This window comes from Caretta caretta, chromosome 2 (assembly GCF_965140235.1).
Source record: "Caretta caretta isolate rCarCar2 chromosome 2, rCarCar1.hap1, whole genome shotgun sequence".
Classification (NCBI taxonomy): domain Eukaryota; kingdom Metazoa; phylum Chordata; order Testudines; family Cheloniidae; genus Caretta; species Caretta caretta.
The window spans coordinates 176694673-176712315 of NC_134207.1; the positions used below are offsets into that span (position 1 = coordinate 176694673).

At 40.5% G+C, this 17643-nt stretch overlaps 1 protein-coding gene across 6 annotated transcripts in view; it reads left to right on the forward strand.

The window, feature by feature from the left end:
• Positions 1 to 17643, forward strand: part of GLI3 (GLI family zinc finger 3) — a 246887-nt gene that overhangs the window by 80402 nt on the left and 148842 nt on the right. For 3 of the 6 annotated variants that reach the window (XM_048839132.2, XM_048839133.2, XM_048839131.2), the window contains exon 3: positions 5270 to 5512. In XM_048839132.2, the coding sequence (XP_048695089.2) occupies positions 5270 to 5512 (243 nt within the window). Of the gene's footprint in view, positions 1 to 949; positions 1038 to 5269; positions 5513 to 17643 lie in introns of those variants that run through there. The other 3 variants (XM_075125604.1, XM_075125605.1, XM_048839134.2) reach the window with 2 other exon arrangements.

Genomic DNA, 17643 nt, shown 5'->3' on the forward strand with positions numbered 1-17643 from the left:
CATTTTATACCAGCAATTGTTCATTTAATGAGCAATTGCAGAGTGCAGGACGGTTAAGGGATTGAGCTATATGCACCATTATTGCAAGAAGTATTCCGAAATACCAGAAATAGGACGTAAGCTCTGATCAGGGAGACTGTGAGCACAATTACCTTCTTTTCAAATCCTTCTGTGACACTGCGGGAGGAAAAAGGACTTTGAAACTTGAAAGGAAAGAGCTTGCTTTCAACCTCAAAAGCTAGGAGGAAAGGGCTCTGAAATTTGCTCAGTATTCCCAATTCACCATTAGCCTGTTTCTTCCTTTAGCCTCAAGGCATTCTCCGCTTTTTGAAAAGATGTTAAGAAATTCAGTCACAATAGAGAGCCTAGTTTTGAACATGTTTCACTCGGTCCATTGAGGTCTGGTCTTCAGCCTTTGTGTAGGGTGAATTGAGCTGAGCAGCTAGCTGGTTGGGGAGAGGTGAATGAGCAGTCTCTGTGCAGTCACAAATTCTGGCAAAGAAAAGATTACCCTTTCCTTTATTTTACAATATGCATTCCTGTACAATCCTGCTAGTGGCAATATGCGGAGCAGAGCTTGTGCTTAAGTCAATACGGAACACTTGGTTTATAGCAACTCTTGTTAAGTTTGTCTTGTAATTGAAGCTGCTGTTGACCTTGCTTGGAGACCATTTGTAAAACCGTTTATTTAGCATAAACTGAAATAATAAACCCTCCTTCTCTTAGGCCGATTGTGATAGGGTGACATTAGTTTGATTTAATGATTAGCCGCCTGACCCCCTCAGCTAGAGAGAGCTGCTTGAATAGAGAGAGTTCACTAGGAAGCACACAGGAAGAATACTAATGAGCTTGTTAAATTTAGCATGGCACCAACCACTTTTAATTCCTCTAATGGGAGAAGCACTGCCTCTGAGAGGGAGGGAGGGAGATAGAAAGAGGGAGGGAGAGAGAGAGGAATGTCCACATACCCGTAGCTCGAGAATTTCGGTCAAGAGAAGAGCTTGGAGAGAGTAAGCCAGGGTCTTTTGGACTGAGTTGTAAGTATGTTGTCTGTTCTCTTACCCAGATGACGTCCTTCTTAATCAGTTGAAAGACAATAATGCTAGTTGCAAGTTGCATATAGAAATATGATTATGAAGGCTAACCTATGCAGCCTTTGCTACAATGATGACTTGTTGTTTAAATGTGGGTATCTCAGAATTTTGTTGAGGGGAGCTTCAGCATCTTAAGCAATGGTTTGAAACTGATTTTATCACTGACTTTAAAACGCTTGAACTAAAAAAGTTTCCACTTGTGTCTGCAGAATGTTAATGAAAACAAACAAACAAAAGTTTAATAGAGACAAGAAGTTCAGTGGACTGACATGTTCATGTTTGTTTCCCTTATTTTTTTTTTTCATTTTTGTTAGGCACACAAAATAAGTAATTAAAAATGTATTTGCTTAGGCATGTAGATCGATTACAAGCTTTTTTGAAAAGATTTGTTAATGAAACAAAGTATTCTTTGATGCTATATTTAAAAAAATGATTATGGCTAAATACCAAGAACAAATATATTTCCCATTAGATGGGAGAATCTTGGATTAATTTGATAGCTCCAGACTGGGTACTTGTTACACGTGTTTGTGGCTGCCAGCTAGTTATCATTCAGTGGGGACACATGTGGAGAAGGAGAAGCTAATACAAATTTATCATTTGGGACTGATTCTTTTTTCTGTAACACCTCAGTAAGTCAAGAGAAACTGTGCTAAAAAGTGGGGGTACAAAACAGGTGTGAGAGGAGAATCGGGCCCTTTGACTTCAAATCATTCATCTCTCTGAAACTTTTTAGTAAATCGGATGTTTCTTTTGGACCTAAAGCAGGCCGTTTTTTAAACATAGGATAGCAGTAACCGTTGTCTTGTGTTTGGCTGTAAGAATCTATTGGCAGATGCTACTAGAGAAGTGAGTTGTTTGCTTACATTTTTGCTATAGATTCCCACTTGTTGCCATGGTGGACGGTATGTTTCTGTCAATAATTTGGCCTGGCGCAGCTTGTCTGCACTTACTCTTAAACTTTATTGAACAATTCAGCTGAAACAGAATGAGATTAGACAGCTTTCGCCTTTTGGCTCGCTGAAGTGGTTTTACTGCAGTTATAAGAGCAGGCAGAATTATTGCAAGAAAAGTTTCCCTTCAGTGTATAGAGAATTCTTTCAAATCACTTGGCTATTTGTATTCTGGAGTGCGTGTACTGTCAAGTTTTTCATCTGCTCCCATATCAAAAGCACCTCTGTGGTGCAGAGCATGAAGTAAACTCTTAACAAAATGTTTATCCATTGGATTTCCTTATTATTGCAAAAATGCCATGGTGTTTACTTAAAAAATATTTCTGGGTGACTATTTAGAGGGGAAGCAGTGTTCAAAAATGATTGACTGGCTAAACAGTAAGCATTATTTTTATGATGAGGAAAAATAATTTGTTGGTGTTGGAAAATATTTTTTCTCTTTTTTCTCCTTTTTCAGAGCTATTTATTAAAATGAAACACATTTTGCTTTAATTTTCAGAGTTACTAAAAGTAGGTTTGAATTCAGTCAGCAATTTTAAAAAAATCATCTCATTTCATACTAGTAATTGGTGCCTTGATTCTTGACACATGCAGGTCTTAAGAGGGACAGAATAAAACTGAATTATTCAAACAGACATGGACTTCTTGTTCTATTCTGGGATGGCAATTTAACAAATGTTAACTTTACACGAAGAGCAAAAGAAATGAAATCCTTATCTGATTTTCAAATTGATTATGTTGCTACACAAATCACTTCATCATAGTATAGTAGCATAGGTTAGCCCTGCTCTAGTTAAGGGTCTGTCAGCATTTCAAATAGAATGTAATCCCCTATTTTTAAGAGTTTGCATCTCATCTGCAAAAGTTCACTCTAAGGTGAAATTTAATATAAAAGGCTTGAGCCAGAGAGAAAATTGGTGGAAAAATTACTTGGACTTTTTAAAAAAGTTTTATACAAGCAGTTTTATAAAACCTAATATAAGTTGTAAACTAAAAACAGCTTCAGTGTAAAAATATGAAAACTTTAAACTCCATTAATCCAGAGGACAGAGTAGTGCTTATGCATATTAACACAAAGGAAAAAAAACAGGCAAAGATTGTTAGCTTTACAATATTTTTGTCCCTGTTTATATTAACTACTTCACCATGGGCCCAATCCCGCAAGTCCTCAGCGCACAGATGGGAGACCATGGAGGATCTGGGCCCAATGACTAGCTCCTCTTCGGAAGCTGGTTGATACGATAATTGCAAATGTAAAAATAATCCATACATTTACACAAACTACATTGATGTTTTTCTTTGCTACTTTTGGGGAAAAAATGCGCCCAAAACGCTACATTTAAAATAAAGTTGTAGACTGATAAAAGCGTTTAGATAGTGGCCAGATCTCAGCCTGATGCAATTAGATATTGCTGTATGCACAGGCCCCCTTTCTGAACTCACTTATAGCAGTGAAAATCAGGGGTAACTTGACTGAAGTCAGTGGAGTCACACTGATGCAGAATTTGTGGAAGATTAGAATTGGGTTTATGCCCTTTCTTATCCCTGTACTGAGTAGGCACAAGAGGGGGAGTTAAAGATGAAGTTTTAGCCAGAACTTTGAATGTTCTGGACTTTGACAGTTAAAGCTGGATTCTTCTTATCATTCTGAACCGTTCTTTTTTTGGTGCATCAATTATAAAATAGTGCTGCATAAGTTTTTTTTCCTTCCTAAATTTGTTTTCGGTTAGTGTTCTTGTTATCTGTTTTTGCACCAGAATTTCTGATGAGCTCCTGAACAGTTTTCTGCAGTTGTTTGTGAACATATTTCTTAATATTTATGTAGGGCAATATTTATCATATTTATAAAGTGGGCCTTCTGGAAACAGGAATCTGGAGACCAAATGTTCTGACTTTGTAGATATAGGTCAGGACTCCAGCCAGTGATGATAGAATTGTTAACCAGCTCTCTTCCCGCCCTTATATAAGCAATGATATACTGTCAGAAGGGTACTTACGCTAGATGTGTGTGTAGATGATGGAACTTTGAAGTCTTATGTATCACGTGAAAGGTACCTGAAAGCATGTGGCTAACGGTTGAACACCTGCACTGCTTGCGTCTCTTTAAATGTGTGTGTGTGTGTATATGTAATACATATAGGGTGGGGCTTTGTTTGGGAGCCATTGGTGGAGTAGCCAGGGATGGGTCCTTTGCACCCCCTTACATTAAGTTAAAGTCTGTCAGAGGGTGGCTTGGAGACAGACTGGCCAAAGGGCCACGGAATGAGTGATGTCATGGATCCCGTGGGCATAACAACACACCCAGGTAGTGCAGAGTAGGCTGAAACACCCATTTCAACCCATCCCCTGGAGAAGCGAGCGCAAGGCATGTGCTTCAGGCCTAGTCACTGGCCCCAAGTTGGGGATTGGCATTCACCTTCCTAATTCCTTTGCATGTCAGCCACAGAAAATCAAGTTATTTGGGTTCCATGCAGGGCAGCTGAATTTCACCCATATTGGTCACATACAGACATGTGTAAACTGTAATTTTTATGTATTTGTGAGTGAAAGATGTTCAACTCAATGCTGTAAAGTATTAACCTCAAAGTCTGTACATCTCGACACATGTGGGTAACACTATTATAGCAGGTGACTTCACTGCTCCTATCTTGTGCTTGCTTAGTAACTGGAACAGGATAAATGCATTATACTGTCATCTACCTTAATTTTAATGAATAGGGCCTTTTCTATTACTCCAGGCTCTTGTCTTTTAACATTGCATCTTTTTGTGGGTGGAGCGGCACAGTGGCAAATACAAAGCTGCAGTGGGTGGCTAGACTTGATTTAGTCTCAGCTAGCAGGGTTCATCTTCTACTGTTTGTGACAAATTGTTTTTTTCCTCCCAGTCAAGCGGCCAAAAATTCCAGCCTCCTTGTCCCAGAGGCAAGAAAACAGCAAGTTTGTGTCCTTTCGTGTAGGATTAATAGCCCCACTGGTAAATGCATCAGTGAATGGGTGATGATGATCTACTGCTCAACTGCCACTTGGTCTGAGTGGGCTAGTTTTTTCAGCTTGTATCCCAGAACATCTTTCATAACCACACATGCATGTACTGTCACAAACTTACATTGCTGCTTGGAAAGTGGTGAAAAGTGGGGGAAAAGTACTTTTATTTTATTTGCTATAAGTGGTCTAAAAGTGTCTCTCTCTCTCTTTCTCTCTCGTTGTCATTTTTTTCCCCAGAGGATGAAAGTCCTGGACAGACCTATCACAGAGAGAGAAGAAACGCAATCACAATGCAGCCACAAGGTGGGCAAGGCCTCAGTAAAATCAGTGAAGAGCCTTCAACATCTAATGAGGAAAGGGCCTCATTAATAAAGAAGGAGATCCATGGATCTATATCGCACCTTTCTGAGCCTTCTGTACCTTATCGTGGGACGGTTTTTGCAATGGACCCCAGGAACGGTTACATGGATCCTCATTATCGTGAGTATTTAATGCAAGTTCATTTCAGAAAGCAAGATTGGAAGGATACTGAAGCTGTCATATTTAATTGCATTTTGCATTGGCACTTTTCATCTCTCTCAGGATGAGTCATTTTGCCTGTATATGTCTAAGATAATATAAGAATAGTTACTCTTTTCGTTTATGTAGGAAAATGTTGTGAATAGTTGCATTGTATCCCTAAATTAGCATAGGCCTCTGCAAAAGAGACTTCAGAAGGGCATGTATCATCTGTTGCTAATCTTCATGAACCATCAAACGTTATATTTGCTCCACCTACTTAGCAATACATGAAAAAAAAAGCCTAATTTTAAAAGAGCAGAGAGGAAAAGCAAATAGACTTTAAAACAATTATTTAAAAGCTATTTTAACTACAATTTAAAGAAAGGAGGGAACACATCTTTTGGAAAGAGATTTTTTTGTTTTGTTTTGTCATTTTCTGCCCAGCTACAGTCCCTCCTGCGTTAGTGAAAAAAGTGAATGGTTTCAACTTCTGAAGTTCTGCTCAGGCATTAATAAAAAGTACGAAAGTAACTGACACTTGAACACAGATGTGGAATGGATTTCTCCACAAGCAAAATATGAGGGAGTTAAGCAATTTTTTTCATCTGCTTCTAGTTTTAAAAAAAAGCATTTAGTTGTGTAATAATGAACATCTTGAGGTGTCAAGGCTAGTGCCTTTTGATTATAGATTTATCACCTTGTCAGGATACAGATTTGCCATTTAACCTTCCAGTCTCCAGTTCCAGATGATAGGCTAAAGACCCACAAAGAGGGGCCAGTCTGTGGGGTTTTTTTCCACATAATTCAGAAATTTTAGTGTTTTAAGGCAAAAGGTCATTAGCCAGACCACTGATTAGTGAGGACAGCTGATTAGTGCATGTTTTCTTGCTAAAGAAAGTGCCAGGGATAAAAGCTAATTCTATCCCTTCATTAGTTGGGCTAGCAGCAAAGGGGAATGTTCACTCATCAGGGTGCAGATCAAAGTGTGTCTCTCACAACCTTAAGTCTCACCAACTGCCTTTATTTTAACAGAGTTTGATTGTTAATAAAGATGGAGGCTAGATAAGAAAATGAACACTTATCTTTATAGTTGTTAAGTGAAAAGTTGATGGTGGGGGTTTTCAGCTCTCCTTTAACATGACATTTCAGTTGCTACATTGTCCGCCCCCCCCCCCCCCCCAATATTGTTCAAACCCTTTAAGGAAGTTAGTCACTCATCATTTGAGTGCGCAGAGTATACAGCGTACTGCTGACAGACTTGCCTGCAGGAGAACACAGAACATGCAGAAAGAACTACTACTGTCAAGCAGTAGCCTATAGAAATATTAGTTTGCATGTCGTTGGTGATTTGACTCACACATTATAGCTTCTAACACATGTAAATGCAAAATATATGAATGGAGATACTTCTGGGAATATATGGTAATTGTGTGAGTGCACTGTACTTCTGCAGAGCTGAGATGCAGAGAGTTCTGAGATGACTTCAGTGATGACAAATGCTACTTTGACCCCTGACTGGCTGCTGTGTCCCTTCCTAAACCAGTCACAGGTGCTAGTGATACTGTGTGGTGCATACTGGGTTCTCAGCCTACGGCTGAATTGTTGTTGGTTTTTGTTTTTTTCTTGTTACCTTTCCAGTCACCATTGTTTAATGTATCTAATGTGCCCACTCCTTGACCATTAGCACCTGGCTACCATTGTTGTGATGTGGCCTGCCCAGAAGCATTGTTTTGGGAGCAAGGTTCTTAGTAAGTTAATAGAAAACAAAAGATTGCATATAACTAGCATGCACAAAGGAGAGGTTGGGGGATAGTTAGTCCTGCAAAACCGCCTAAAGTATGAAAACATCAGCTGGACAGACCTACTTCACTGCTGCTAAAGGGAATTTCTTTGCAGTTTTTTCTTTTTGGTTTGTAAAATCCCTGAAGCAATTAATACCATATAAAATCCCATCACATTTCTGCTTACCTGTAATAGATTTGATACAGGAGGACAACTAAATGAATGAGCATCTGGCTAAATTTATAGCAAAGAAGACAGACAGACTTAATTTTTCATATTAGTTGCATCATTTATATATAAAAGACGTGCTTTTATCAAATCAGTGATTGTATTCAGCTTGACATTTTTAGTAGTCCTTATGAAGAACACTGAATAATGTAATCACATCCCAGTCCCACTGTAGCAGCAGGTGAAGAAACAACCAGAAATGCCGTCCACTTTCTTCCGCAGTTTCTTGCCAGCTTTGCTGGGCAGATGAGGAGAATATTGCTTTAATCCAATGTAGCTGGGTATGTAAACATTCCCAGTAATTCCTTAGTTTTCCTGTGGTTGGAAAATACAGACTTTTCAAGATGGCTAATTTGTGCTTCTATATATACCCACTTTGCATTTAAAAGTGTGGGTAGGCTTCCTGTAACACAGGAAAAGGGAAAATAATTTTTTTGAAAGAGGACATCTGTATATTTTTATTGCAGCAAAAAAGAGCTTTTAAGTCAATTGTGTGTGGAATGCATGTCCGCTGCAGGTGCTGCAGTTATTAGAAAGGGCTCAAATACTTTACATTTCCACATGTAAATGTGCGTGTCTTCTATATATGTGGGTTTGAGGGTGTTTTGTTTTTTGTTTTTTTATTTTTTTATGTTTTAATTAAAAAGAGTGATGGTAACTATTACTTCCAATATTTACAACATATGTGTGGAATAAATCCATCACTGAGGGGGTGATTGCTCTCTTACAGAGAGTAACGAGGAGATGAAGGTATGTTTTGAGTGGACTAGATTTTCAAAGAGCAGTGCTCAAACATATTCTGGGGCTGACAGTCCTTTTAATGTACCTCTTTAGAGAACCTCAACCATTTAACATTTGAGAATGAGGGAGTGGCCTCCTGTTTGGGCCAGCGCCATTTGTCTTAGATGTGATAAGAGAGGGAAAAGATATCCAAGGCAGCACTCGACGATTTTTGTTTTTCATTTTTATCTTTACAGTGGAAGATTTCTTGGAACCACAGTTCTCACATCCATTTAATCTATTGCATAAACCTGCTTTTTCTTTTAAAAAGATTTTAGGGCAGGTGACAAAATTGTCATAGTTTCCTCTCATACGCTATACCTTTTCTGTTCTTACGATGGCCAGGTCTGCCCTACCAACTGACACTGGTATAACTACATTGTTCAGGGGTGAAGAATCCACACCTGAGCGATGCAGTTCTGCCGACCTAACCCATGGTGTAGACCACGTGATGTCACTGGGAGATCTTCTCCCGTTGGCATGGTGGCATGTTCACTAAAGCATTTCAGCGGTGCAGCTGCACCACTGCAGCTTTTCAAGTGTAAACCTGCCCTAAGGAAATCTTTTTTTGGCGTGGTTACAGATCTCCTTGCATTTCTGAAGTTTCATACAACATTGGTTATTTTGAGTCTTGTTAGTGTAAATTCTGTCTGTAGAGGTGGGGTTGGGGTAGGTAATTCCTTTTGTTGTTCTCTCCCCAGTTTTAATTCCCATGCAATTTTATGGCTGTGCTAAGGCCGCCTGTCGTTCCTCATGGAAAAAATGAATCATTCCTATTATAAACACTTTGATTTAAAACATACTGCTGGTATTCTTCCTGGGTATCACAGCTCATCTGAAGGAACTGTTAGTTCCTAATTGGTAAAGCTCAAAGAATTAGCTTATGTAAAAGGCAGGGACACTTCAGTTGGCTTAGATTTAAAGGTCTCTGTGAAAGATGTTCACGAACAGCATAGACAGAATTCTGCTGTCTGTTACAACTCTGCAGCCCCAGTGAAGTGAGTGAGGTTCCAGGAGTACTTGCCCCACTTTTTCTGTAGGAATGTGTTTCTGCTGGTGTTTGAAACTTACATTATTTTCTTGGGGGTGGGGGAATTTTACATTTTAAAGGGTTTACCTTGCAAGATACTGAGTGTCCTCAGTTCCTATTCACTGTGTTGGGTGGGGAGATCAGGCCCTTAATAACTGCACTGGATCATATCTTGTAGTGTCAAGTGACATCTCAGAATCAATTTGCAAAGTGACCAAGAGGCAAAGAGGAGCAGTTCAGGCTTGACCAAAGTAACAACACAATGGCAGCTCATTGGATGCACCTGTTCATATACTGGAAAAAAAATTTCAGCACGCATTTGCCAATTTTTTTATCCTATTTAGCAAATATGAATTTTTATTTAGAAACTCCAGTTTGGGGGCATTAATAAAAAAAACTTTTCTTTCTTTGTTACCTACTCGAGACAGGCAGCTTTCTTTCTGTTATGATACTGACCTATAACTGAGATGATGATAGGAGCCTAGGTCATTGCTGACTGATCAGTGTGTGGAGGAACCCCCCCACCAAGAACAGAACTCTCTCACTTTCACATGGAATGGAGTTAGCTGCATCTTTTGCAGTGTTCCTGTCATCCTCCTCCAGATTCTGTGGGGGCACTCTCTGGGTTTGTTGTCTGTGCAGAGATAAATGGCAGAAACTAAGTGGGTCCAGAGGAGACCTATATTATCTTTTCTGTTGAGTTCCCCCAGGGGTTCCCAGTGTTTGCAGCAGATACAGAGAATTCCTGTTGCCACAACTCTGGCCTCTGGTGGATTCCCAAGATTGGAGGGTGGCAGGTGGTGTGGCCAGTCTTTGTGGGGCCAAACTTCACCTCTCTCATTGGACATTAGGAGGGGTGTATCTGTGAGGGATCCTTGCAGAGATTTACTCCCTAAGGCCCTCCTGCAGCATTTTCCATGGGAGGGATTGATCCAAGTCAATAATACTGTGCATTTACAACAGTTTCTGGAGTGGTTTCAAATTGACATCATGGAGGGGTTGTTTAAAAAAGTTAAATCCAAGCTTTTAATACATTTCATAAAAGAAAGTGTTTAATACAAAACTGAATGTTAGTTTAGTGCTTAGTAGAGTTGGTGGGAAAATGGTAAAAAAAAAAATAGCAAAAATGTTTTTGTCAAAATTTTGAATTTTGGAAGAATTTCAACCAGCTCTGGTGCTTTGCTGTCATGGTGACATGTGCCTTATAAAAGTTGCAAACAGAGAGAGAAATCTGAGTGTTCTCAAAACCAAACCTAGCATCCGTGGCAGCTTTTGTTCAAAATTTTAGATGGGGCAGTGTATCCTCTTTAGCTGCACAACTGCTCAGAAACGAAGTTTATGACGTTTGAAAGTGCTGCTCAGTGTTCAGCCCACTGCTTTTGCTGCTGGGATGTTCAGCACAGTGCAACACTCTCCTTTGAGAAAAGAAAAGGAGTACTTGTGGCACCTTAGAGACTAACCAATTTATTTGAGCATAAGCTTTCGTTAGTCTCTAAGGTGCCACAAGTACTCCTTTTCTTTTTGCGAATACAGACTAACACGGCTGTTACTCTGAAACTCTCCTTTGAAGTCCTGCCGCTGTTTTGGAGCCCCTCACTGGAATGTGCTGTAGTCAGTCTGGGGCATCAGAGTGGCTGCCTCTGCCTGGATCCCTGCGCTGATAGATTCACAGCTGGGGATAGCACATAAAAGCAATATAAAATACATTTGTCTTTCGCTCCATTTTTGTTTCCTAAGTTTTTTCAATCAGACTGTGCTGTAGGCACCTCAATGGCAGAAGGGACCTAAGAGATCCAGGGATAGGAATTGAGATAAGGTACGTGTTTTGTTTGTTTTGTTTTTAATTTTTGGCTTAAATAAATTTTTGTTTGTAAATCTTGACCTTGGATTTTATAGGGCTTTTACCAGTAATTTTATTTTTAACTGGAAGTCACAATTACAATGCAGTCTGTAGGACCAGCTTTTCCAAAGTGCTCCGCATGTACGTCTGGGGGCAGATTTTTGGTGAAGTTCTGCTTCCATTTATGCACCTAGATGCAGTGGGCCAAGTCCTTTTTAAAAATAAAGTTTTTAAAAAGGGGTGGGGTGGGGGAGAGAAAGAAACCCTTCCCGGTTCCATAGACCCTTTCTCCCTCACCCTGAGAATGGAATGCAGTGCTGCTGCTCTCTTTTATGAGTCTCAGGCTATAGATATTAAAATATTTATCCTTTCCAGCGATTTGATTTGACAGGTACATTTTTAGATGCTTTATAGTTTCTGTTTGTTGTGTGTGTTTTGCTTTGCAGGAGACAACGTCCGTGATTTAGAATTTAAGACTTCCTTTTTAAAGGTTTCTGCGCCCCTCGACATGTGGACCTTTGGGTCCCTGTGGGCATCTTGTCACTGCCTCTGTACTCATGTTAGACAGACCCTGGTGGCCCTACATTACAACTGCTGTGCCTCCATATTTTCAGCAGCAGAACACCGGATTGGGCACCCTTCACATTCCGTCAAATTCTGAGTTGGCTAGCGGGGTTGATAATGTCAAACAACTCTCCTCTCTAGTTGCTCAGTGTGCTGGTTTTGGGGTGTTTCTAGTCCTCTATACTCTGGAAACAAACCCTAGGTCTCCCCCACGTGGCTATGCTAAATACTATAAAAACACTATAGTGCTTTCTGAAGCAATAATTTTGTCTTTATATTGTGATATTGCACATCACACAAAAAAAGTATGTATATCTAGGAACTTTTCACCTGAAATAGCATAAGTGTCTATGGCAAAGCACAAGCAACTTGGTCTCTGACCATCTTTGTGTTTGTACAGCACCTAGCACAATGGAGTCCTAGTCCATGACTGGAACTCCTTGAAGCTACCACAATACAAATAAATAATAACAACAACAGTAATCAAGAGCTGCAGAGGACTAGTTTTCAGACTTGACTGGTAGCTTCACATTTCTCAGGCTACTCTGCAATGCATGAGCTTGCTGAAGAAGGCCACAGTACTGCAGTAGTCTTTCTACACTTGGTCACATGAGTGGGTGAAAAGATTTCACTGGCTTGTATCAGGATCACTGAAAATTTATCCCAGTATGTTCAGCACAGACTGCAGAAAGCAAACTTTAAAGTTCAGCTTATTTTTAGTCCTGTCAGAGCAGCACCTTTCTGCTTTGTTAAGGTACTTAATGTGTTTTAGAAGTAGGCAGCATGGTTTCTATCTACACAGTTCAACTTTAAAACTGTGATACAGCCCTTTCTCAGCACCATGTTTGACCTCCATTTGGGAGGCTAGACTTGAACATGATTCTGCCTTAAGGCAATGTAAGTGCTTCTGCTAGTAAACCATTTTCAGAATTGCTAGTGGACAAGCCTTCATTTCTTTTGAGTGAGCTCAGTACTTAGGACAAGAGCCTCTTGACCATACTCTATGCTTCCTTTTATTCACACCTAGTTACCCAATTAGCTTTCTGTTAGCCACACCATTGCAATGTCCTTGCTCTTTGAAAGCTTGCTTTGTAGCTTTTAACCCCTTATTAACACACTGCTTGAATCACTTACAACTTGGGTTCTCAAGTTTTTTCATAGGGTGGACCACACTTCAATACAGAGATTAGTGGACTTCTCTCTCTGCATTCACAGTTGCATAGCTTGTGGCAAAGACAGCAATTGCTAAAATGGAAAAATAATATTAGAAAAATGTGTATGTGCTTTCAGCTGTATTTTAATTCAGTTTCGCTGCTGGATGTAACGAAGAGGAGCCCACACCATGTGGCCACCAGCAGTGTTCTGTGGTCCACTGTCCATAGTTTAATAACATCTAACTCTTTGTGGGTGGGTGGGTGCTGTTCTCAGAAACTTAAATTTAAAAGGACAGTGATCCCTGTAAAAGTAAATGAGCAAAAGGATATATTATAGAGGTTTTTTTAGGCTTTATATTAATGGGGTTTGGGTGTTTCATGGCCATCTAAAGCACCACCCCAGCTAACAAAATTAAACTGCTTGTGTGTTGCTGTTTTGTACTAAAAGAGACAGGCTGCAAAGAAACCGAACAATCCCCTTTCCTTGATTGTTTCCTCTTCCTCGTTTCAACACTGCCTTTTCCCAAACAGCAGTGGCAGCTTGGTTCAAAACCCAGTGAGGTCAATGGGACGACTTCACACCAGTGAGCTTTGTAGCTCTACCTTCTAATCTCTTACCTTGCTGGTTCCCTGTGTCTAACTCGTAATTACAATGCCTAGGGATCCATTTTACTGTTTCTCAATTGGAGGGGAGTGTACCAATATTCCTATATCTCTAGCTCTCTGTAGCAGCCGTTCAAGGCAACAGCCAAACGACGCACAACATATTGTGAAATAAATGGCTGAGTATGGTAACAGCTGAGTGTAGCACTTTACCAAGTGTTGAAGTAAATGGTTGATGAGGTAGAAAGTGTTGAAATAAATGCCATTCTAACACTTCATACTTCAAATTGTAAAATATTGCTATGTTTCATCATGTGCTTTTCATCTACCCACCTATGGATACGTGTTTGGAGGCATGAAGTTGCAGCCCTTACTCATCTGAAGTCCTTGTTGGCATGAAATTGGACTACTCCTGTGAGTAAAGGGTGTGGGGTTTTTTTAGGTGTTTTTTTGTTTTGTTTTGTTTTTTATTAAGGCCTGTATTTATGTCTAAGCACTTCACTGAGATTGTCAAAGTTTTCATAGGATAGATCTAGGATATAGCGTAGAAGTAGGATTCTTTTTAGCAACTAGAAAGGAGATTTGAGGCTTGGCAGTGGATTTCAAGCATATCCCAGCCTCCAATAGTTGCATCACTCAGCCCTCAGGTTCGTTGGCTTGTGGAATCTTTGCTGTACAGATTGGTCACTTTCACCTTCACTTGGCCTTCTACTTAACTTGGGATCTATAGTGGTGTACTGTTCTGTGATAATCGTGGTTTTGCAAATTTTCATCTTTTACTTGCCAGGTCAGCTATGACCTTTCATCTTGATCTCTAAGCACACAAATTCTAGAAGCCTGTATGCAAATAAACAAAGTTGACTGGAAGAGGCCTTTTGTGAATGAAACCCAAATAGAGTTGTTGCACAGTGTTTTTTGTTGGCTGCCAAGCAAACCTGAAAGAAGTGCTTTTCATTTCTTGTGTGGAGTGGCACAGGGCATGTCATTTGAAAGAAAAGACCATTATTTTCCATCTAAGTCAGCAATGTATGACAAATCACATGTTTAGTACAGTTCCTCCAGCTTCAAGTGTATTGTAAACTATGGGCTAGATTGTGGCGTAGGCTAAAATGTCCTGGCACGGTGTGGTTGTGGAAGCACGCTGCCTCCGTGGGAGCTCCTGAGGACATTGTGTTTGAGGGCTTGTCTGCTCTCACTACTCATGTACACTGTTTCTGAGGGAGTGCAATCCAATGTGGTCCCTACCACATTCTTTGAAGGGTGCTCTCTGCTGGCCAGTAAAGAGGTTTGTGTGGCTATAGCATTTCTTTCTCCCACTTTGGGGATGCTAGTGCCTCTGTGAGTGCTAGTCTTGCACTGTCCTTGTGCTCCAGAAGAAAAAGAGCTACTATTGTGATGGTTGGTGTAGGAATCGGAAGAATCCTCTCTTCCCCTTTATATTTTTGCATAGTCTAGCCCCTGTGTGCTCACCACCAATTACATGTTAGAACCTCTGTGATGGAGGATGGCTCCAGATAATGCTCTTTTCTCTCAACTTCTTCCTCCTAATGCATTTCTTAATTGGCATGCCCTATATAATGGCTTGTTTAGGGGGTTGTTTATTTGTAGTCTTTGCTGGTCTGTGTGTGCCTAGAACAGAGATCTGATGCTCAGTTCATTGGCTTGATTCATGACATCCTCCTTCACCGCATTTGGATAATTCATTTAATTCTGCCCACCTGCAATTTCTCACATGATTTGAAGTGGGAGAACATATTCTTCATTTGCAGCTCAAGTCTGTTTGTATAATATTGCTATGAGCTGGTGCTGCTGTGGGGAGGAAAGGAACTTTGCCCTTCCCTCTACTTTCTCCATGGACTGCCCAGTGCTCAGCTCTGGGGACCAGAAGCACCACTTCCCTGCGGGTTGTGAAGCCACCTCCAGAGCCCTGTGGCCTGCTGCTTTCCTTGTCCTATTGCTGATGTTGTGCAGGCAGGAGAAAGGGGGTGAGGAGCTGCTATGGAATTGGGTGCTGGGCAAGAGCAGGGTGGTGGCAACAGCTACAGCAGCAGGAGCTGCTTCTTCCCTCCCTCACTGGTGCTCTTCAGGGTCCTACAGACCCATAAATTGTGCTGTGCTCTTAACCTGTGGGATGCAGCCCAGTGGGCAGCCTCTTAACCCCACTTCCAGGTTTTGCCCCCAACCTGAGACGTTCTAGACTAGTGAGTGCCAGTGGTGGGGTGTGTTTATGACAACATGCCTTATATAGGCCACTGCCCCACTCTCCCCATAGAACAGGCTGAACCCCTAAGACATGGTAGTTTACAGTAGATGATCTAAGCATATATATGCACCATTCATACACAATGGAACATACCCAATTTTCATGCATTTGTGCATGTGTGGTGTTCATTCTTAACTATTGTGGGTGTAATGTATTTATATTCTATATGTGCACTACATGCATGCATCAGGTAGCAGAGCTCTTATTTTAGCTGAAGTGTCTAGGGCTTTTATTCCTTCAGATGAATTCAACATTATTGTAAGCTGGACACTAATATTATAGGATGTGTACATGCAATGCAGGGTGATTGTATAAATACAGTTTAATAATTTAGTGTAGTCTCTATGGCTTGTTGCTTCCTTTTTTTTTTTTTTTAATGTGGTTGTTAATGTACTTCTGCATTCTAAAGCTTTTTGTTTTTAAGCTATCTCTGATATGCAGCTTTCATATCTTGGCATCCAGCTATATTGAACCCCATTGTAAAGTCCCTTCGTGTAAAAGCCATCTAGTTATAACTCTCAAAAATAAGAGGCTTGTCTCCCAAGGACAGCTCCATATTGCGGGTGGAGTATAATCCTTAACATTGTTTTTTTTTGCTTTCAAATAGCTGGGGACAGTGAGTCAAGGAGTGAGAACTCCCTTTGTTTCATGTAGTGTGCATTGCAGGGAAAGAATGTAACAGAGCAGAAAATGAAGAAAGACATAAAAGAATCTCAGCTCAAGGAGGTCAGATCCATCACAGGCTTAGCGTTGCCTTCAAAGATGCCTGGGACAGGTGGCAGTTCAAGACAATCAGAGGAGAAGCATCCGCTAGCGCTGAGATAAGGGATTCTTGCAGAATCCTGCTATCTGGTCCCAGGTCGCTTTGATGTAACTCTGCTAGAGAAGACTTCTGGGAGCCAGCTACTGCTTCCCTCAGTGATAGGCTGCTGTTGTTCAGCCTTTTGAGGTCTCATTATAGTGGTCCTTGAGGATTAATCCTCTTTAAGGTTTACATGGGAATGGTTTTGTCTGAAGGCCCAGCCAGAGACCCGGGTACCACCTGTACAAAGCATTATTGCATTCTTTCTTTCTTTTTTTTTTTTCTGAGTGGTTCATATTTAACAGTATTTGACAGAAAGCTAAAACCAAACATCTAGCCTTTTTTGGCTTCCCTCTTTGGCTGTTACTGAGTTTTTGTTGAGCACAGCTTGAGCAGTTCTTTGCAGACACTGAACCATTAGCAGTAAATTGTCAGTTTCCGGTTACTCTATTTAGCCTGCTGTTTTTGGCAGTTTTTCTTTTCTTTCCTTCCTTGCCTTTCCTACCCTCCCCCCTTTTCCCTTTTTTAAAGGAGGGAAGCTATGGTGCTGTTTGTCTGCAATATTACAGTTTGTCCCACTGATGCCTTATAAGTATGCCTGCAGTAGAGGATTGTACTTCGTACTGTTTTGCTCAGGATTGAAAGCATCCAACACCGAAAGGCCACAAGTAACATTTATGTTGATTTTGTATAAAAAAAGAGCCTATTTGCTGTTTCAGGTGCTTGCACGCTATTATGAAAAACTTTTATGTTTCTCTTTAAGGAATAAGGTCCTGCTGCTGCTCCTGCTCCCAATGATAACAACAAACTGTCAGTGGTAATTATGGATGCAGAATCTGGCCCTGTATTTTGCTATGTGAAAGGAAAGCTCTATTTTCATGTCTTGTTGACATATTTTGTTGGTGATGCTTGTACATTATTACATGACAAAATGCGGATTTTTTCAAGGACGGGAAAAGGACTGTAAACTTGATTCTGAAAAAAGTATTGTGTCCCCAACAGTTGGGGGGAAAAAACAACAACGTTTACTGTTGTGCATTGTTTCCCTGATTAAACAAAGCATT